Below are 5,735 nucleotides of genomic sequence, written 5' to 3'. Positions count from 1 at the left end.
TTTGTTATAATCTTCGCTTGAACAAATCGTTCATTTCCAATAAGGTATCAGGATAATCGTAGATATTGCGTACACCAATAATGGCAGTTCTGCTCATCAACGTGGAGTTCATAATCTGTTCCTCCGTCATTTCTTCACACCATACTTTTTGAAATGTAGCCTGCGTTTGAAAGGGAAGGGAAAGGGGGTTTTGGGCGCGAGGGGCGCGCGAGGAGGAAGGGAGGGAGGGAAACGCCTGCCAGGAAACCATTGTTTTCGCCATCCCGCCTACTAATTATGTATGCAAAAATAACGCAACTGTGAATGACTAGCTGTCAAATAAGTCTGGCGGCGATGCGCTTATTTAAGTAGTATTTCGCGTACTATTTTTCTTTTGTTTTCCTAAAACAAGAAATCTGAAGTGATAAGGAGTGATGGAAGGTCCAAACGCGCGTGATCAAAGTGCTTGCTGTGCGTTCCATACATTCTTGATCTTAGTGGAAGTCCAAATGCTGGCTACATACATGCGACGCATGCGTAATAACAGCCTGGAGATCAGGATTGCGGGCTTCTCTTGTTGCCTGCAACTACAGTTGATATACCGAGTTTGGTAAGGATTGGTTTTAAACTTGTGAATGAAGACCGGGAAAAACAGGCTTGTACCTTGAAACAATAGATACTGGGAGGGAGATCGAGGCTTACCTTGAAGCAATCGTAAAAATGAAGCATCAAAAGCCGTATATAAATGTTTTCAATTGAAACTATAATTCTAAAAATGAAATTTAAAAATTGGTCTGCTGAATCACAATGTACTAGAATCAAAGGAGAGGGTGTCGGTAAATAAATGAACCTAACTAGCGAGTTATTTGAGGGGCCGGGGCAAGGGGACTAAGTAAAACCTTTCATAAGTCTTCCTAAATTGAGGGAGATTTTTGAAATATTACAATTTTAATTTTGAGAGTTAAGCAGAATTTGATTGTATTGTATTTTGAAGTGGTAGTAGCTGACTGATTTTATGTTGGTAGGAATCTCTTCCTAGATTTTGGTTATGGCAAACTTTAAACTTGTTTGTTTACAATAATTTGACCTTACACATGGCACATGAAAAATTAAGATTTGAGGCAATATATGGAATTATGTGAGTGATCTATTTATTTATTTATTTTCCAGCTTTTCTGGACACAGGCCTGCCCAGAGGGAATGTGCACGAACGGGACTCAGATCCCATGCGAGGTGCCATCACTACCCAATCCCACAACCCGTAAAGGTTGGCCACATCACCGGGGTCTACGACCCCTATTGTTTTCGAATAGCGATGTGGGTTCTTTTATGTCCCACAAGAACAAATCAGTGAAAGTGCTGTGAGACGGGACCTACAGTTTTTCGTCCTTATCCGAGAAGACTAGAAATTCTAATCATTTGCAGATGTCATTACAAAGACAGCACTTTCTTCTCAGTCATTTAAAGACGCTGAGTGCAGGTCCGGCCTGGGTTTGAACCCGCGACCTCCCGCTCGGCAGACCGGCGCTCTCCCAACTGAGCTAACCAGGCGACGGTGACTCGTGACATGTCACGTGACCCCGATCAAATGTTCAGGCACAAGAGGACCTCAGGATTTACTTTTGGAGAAAATTTCATTTTTTTATAGTTCTAGGTCTCCTAGCGAGAGATATTGGCAATCAATCATATGCCCCGAACACACTTTTGACCTAGGCCTAAACCCCTTGAGAATCCCTATTCCATCTCCTCGCTGTTTTTTTTCTGCCCACATCTCTTTGAGCTGTCCCCACAATCTGAACGCCTGGAACAGGCTACACCTGGTCTTTCGTCAAGCCTAACATCCTGTTGGGGGTGGTATTATAGATGTTATTTATGTGTTACCTCCATATAAGTCAGTCTATAACCTCTTTGTTCCTCACTTTCTTTAAAATATGGGTCCAAAAAGCTTTAGGACTGGTTTTACGGGCATCTACGAGGAACTCAGATGTATATTGGTCCTCAGATTTTAACGCTTAGAGCAGGGCCTTTCTAGGGACATTTAAGTTAGCCCAGTTATCAGGTTTATTAATTTTTTTTCTCTGTTGTATAGCTTGTGTTTCTTCGGACAAAGGCGACGGTGAGACGGATATAAACCATATAACGACTTAAGGTTACTTTGTTAGGAACGTTGTTTTGTAACGTGGTCAACATAGTAGATTCAAATTTTTCTCCTGTTGTTCGACAGGTACGAGAGAAAGTACTGCTGAAAAGTTGACATGTCTAGTTTGATTTTCGCTACATCAGCTTTGCTCCTAATGAAGACTTTCCGCTCCTGCAACCTTTTCCTTGCAGGTTATACCAGAAGATTGAAGAGTACCATATCCTAATCACTTATAACAGTAGTTGTAGTTACCTGGCAGTTTCTTAACCACAGAGGCATCAGTAGTAATATTCTGCATTCTGGTTGGTGAATTTACCAGTTGTTTAAGGCCAAATTTTTGTTTAATGTCCAAGAGACAGTTTGCAGCAGAATAAGATTGAGGGCCTTCTGTGGCACAGTTATCCTTCCAATTAATATTTCAGGGGCACCTAACGTCACTTTTCGGAAAATATCTGTTCGGAAGAGGACTTGAGATCTAGAATTTTCGGAACATATTTTGTAAAATTTATTGCTTGCTTGCCTATCATAGGATTTTCGAACATCTAAGAGAATCAAACTAGCTCAAAATCCAGTTGGAGAGAAGAAAGCAAGTTAGATTTTATTGCTTTACGTAAGTGACATGCCCAATTGCTTAGTGACGTGCCTAATTGCTTAGAAACATTTACTGACGACACCATTCTTCCAATTATCAACAGGACCTTGAAAAAACTATAAATGAAGACTGCATTCAAACATCTCAGCTACTGCTCAGCTAATGAACTTTTTGAAAACCCAAATTTAATGCGAGACTCAGTTCATTAAGATCTTTTATTATTTGTATAGGTAATAGCATGATTTGTAGTGATGATATTTGGCATAAATACGACAAGTGATATTTCAAAATTGTTATACGTAATTTAAAGAGCCGTTAGGCGAGTGAAATTTGCGACAATTTTGAAATATCACGAGTGGTATTTACGCCAAATATCACGTACAAATCATGCTATTATTTGTTTATACTACAACCCCAAAAAGGTTTCTAATTTTCACATGTAGGTATTTCAAATTAAGTTGAAATACTACTGCTCTAAGCCAATCAAATTACATAAATTTCTCATGTAGTAGTATAATAGTCTGAACAGTACAGATTCTTATAATCAGTTTTAAAAAAATAGGCCGCCACGAAAAGCTGTTCATGCGGCATAGTATGGACACTTATCCCATATATGAATCTTCATTTTAGGGTTCGGAGCGGGCCGGGGCAGCTTTCCCTCGTAGATATCGCGCAGAAATCAGCGTTCTTATGTGTGAACAGAAGCCATATGGTTTTGGTGCATGCGCAAAAGCTATCCAGTATAGTGTGAATATAGCCGGAGATGCCACTCTCACTTTGTTATAACGATCGCATACTCCTACGTAACAGAGCTGGGTTATGGAGTCGAATGTCTTAGGCATATCTGTTTTTTAAGTTCCAACAAGCTGTTTGTTGTCTTTCGCCATCCTCCAGTGATCAATTGTATTAATACTTAGTGTAGTCTGACAGCTGAGAGTCATACCGCAGGCTCTCAGGGTCTGTTATAGACGGTCCCCTAGTTGTTTAGCTACAATCCGCTTAAAGATCTTATCTATAGCTGAAAGGACAGTAAATGTGATTTGTTGTTTTGAACGCACGTATTATAAATTGACTGTTTTGGATGTTTTAATTTCTTTGAATAGCCTGAGGAAACAGCCGAAATTTCGCAACGCCAGCGAAATGATGCCTCATAAACGAGCGCAGAAATTCTATACTTATGACGTGTCACAACCCAGATATGGGTTGTGCCTCTGATTGGCTGAAGCAAATTTCTCACTCAGGATCGGACGACCAATTAGAAGCACTGCCCAGATCTGTGTAGTGACGCGTAATCAGTGTGGAATTTCTGCGCTCGTTTCTCAGCCGTCATTTCGTGCACCAGTCGAAGCGTCGCGAAATGTCGGCTGTTTTTTCAGCCTACTCTAGCTGCCCGATAATTTATCGATTTCCCGAAACCTGCTAGTAGCTTAATAAATATACGCTTGTTGCAAACGGAATTGCTCGAGTTGCACCAAAAAAGCAACGCTATGATTGGTTTGGAAAGGAATTATTTTGGCAAACCAGTCAGATCCTTACCGTTCAGATGTTATTTGCGAACCCGCCCATTTCAAGACATCTTCCCATTAAATTCTTCAAAAAAATATGCTGTTCTGGTCATTAAATTTTTTTATTTCAGTCACCAGACATATTTTACAAAATACTTAAGTTACATGCAATTTTCTTCCTTCGATTTACAGTTACTTTACGGTTTACTTCTGATATAAGACCTTCAAAGAGCAGCTAGGTGGGAGCAAAATGCTTTGGCTGCTATCTTCTTTCCAAAATAAGCTTAGCCATGGTGTTTTCGTCCTCGATAAGGACCATACCGATAGCGACGATAGTGAGGCCGGTACTTGTTGTAGCGGCCGTAACGAGGGTAAAGGCCGTAACGAGGGTAACGGCCGTAACGAGGGTAACGGCCGTAACGAGGGTAACGGCCGTAATGAGGGTAACGGCCGTAACGGCCCTTACGGCCGTAACGTCCCCAAGCCACTGGGTCAGCTTCTGGTATAGCGTTTACACTGAAACCAAAGAAACATTTTGAAATTTTTATATTGGTAATTCGTTATGTCCATTTTGTGTTTTATCACCAACCATCCTATAAGATGTAGACAATTCCTACTGAAAACTGTAATTTCACTTAGCTCAACTATAGGGTCGATAGTGCAGGGAGTGGCTTGTAAAATAATAAAAAAATACCTTTCGGAATTATCCACTTCATTTTCGTCATCAACATCTTCACTTTCTTCTTCTTCGTCTTCTTGATCAATTCTGTCACCTTCTACGGCTTCTTCAGAGACACGTAATTTGCTTTCATCTTCCTGGTTATCGGATGCCAATTCGAATGGCCCATGTGACGAAATAGTTGTCACCAGAACACCAAGGAAACAGACGAGAAGAGCGATCACTGCAAAAGACGGCTTCATGATGGCCAGTAACTGCAACGAACGTAACAGCAACAGTAACGAACGTTACGACTGACTGGTGAGATGGAAAACTCAGAGTGAACTTTGGGGCAGGTGGCTTTTTAATTTATAGTTTCGTTACGCTGTCATTTGCGTATGGGGTGTGCTATTTTTGGTTTTTGCTCAATGCCTCAAATGTAAGTAAAAATTACTGTAACAATACCGGTGCAACCCAATATTGCGTCGTACGTTCAATAACAAATAAAATGCTTCGAAAAATGACAAAAATCACGAAATTCAGATTACCTTAGTTTAGCTAAAAATCGTTATTTCTAGTGCAGAGAGTCAGGGAACTCAGTATAGTGATGGCCATGGGTTTTGTTGTCAAATCTTCATAAATTTGATTCTATTGCGGAAACGCTTTGCTATCAAATATAACCACGCCTTCCAGCAGATTTAAAGGCAGCTATCAAATACCGTCGATCTAAAATAACCTTCAAGCTACAAATTTAAAAGCTGATAGTCCTAGGAGCGGTTATTCTTGTGCTCCACCTTTGCTGAACACAACATCAAACACTTGCAGTTTTTTTTTTTTTTGAGGTTAGCAAGTAATATTTGA

At 40.3% G+C, this 5,735-nt stretch overlaps 1 protein-coding gene across 1 annotated transcript; it reads right to left on the bottom strand.

Moving 5' to 3' along the window:
• Positions 1 to 4,319: 4,319 nt before the first annotated feature.
• LOC140923378 (uncharacterized) lies at positions 4,320 to 5,232 on the bottom strand. Its single transcript, XM_073373469.1, has 2 exons — positions 4,911 to 5,232; positions 4,320 to 4,732 (listed from the first exon to the last, which is right to left on the bottom strand). The coding sequence occupies exons 1-2, from the start codon at positions 5,135 to 5,137 to the stop codon at positions 4,501 to 4,503; spliced, it is 459 nt and encodes a 152-aa protein (XP_073229570.1). The 5' UTR covers positions 5,138 to 5,232; the 3' UTR covers positions 4,320 to 4,500.
• Positions 5,233 to 5,735: the final 503 nt, after the last annotated feature.

This window comes from Porites lutea, chromosome 1 (assembly GCF_958299795.1).
Source record: "Porites lutea chromosome 1, jaPorLute2.1, whole genome shotgun sequence".
In the NCBI taxonomy this organism is placed as follows: Eukaryota; Metazoa; Cnidaria; class Anthozoa; order Scleractinia; family Poritidae; genus Porites; species Porites lutea.
The sequence above is the reverse complement of the archived record's forward strand: the minus strand, read 5'-3'. Positions and strand labels throughout refer to the sequence as shown.

What these genes read in the sequence shown, in the direction of transcription:
- LOC140923378 (XM_073373469.1), bottom strand. Translation starts at nt 5,137, where the DNA reads ATGAAGCCGTCTTTTGCAGTGATCGCTCTTCTCGTCTGTTTCCTTGGT. An exon ending in GAAGTGGATAATTCCGAAAG is followed by an intron (nt 4,733 to 4,910) that starts GTATTTTTTTAT and finishes CTTTGGTTTCAG; the next exon opens with TGTAAACGCTATACCAGAAG.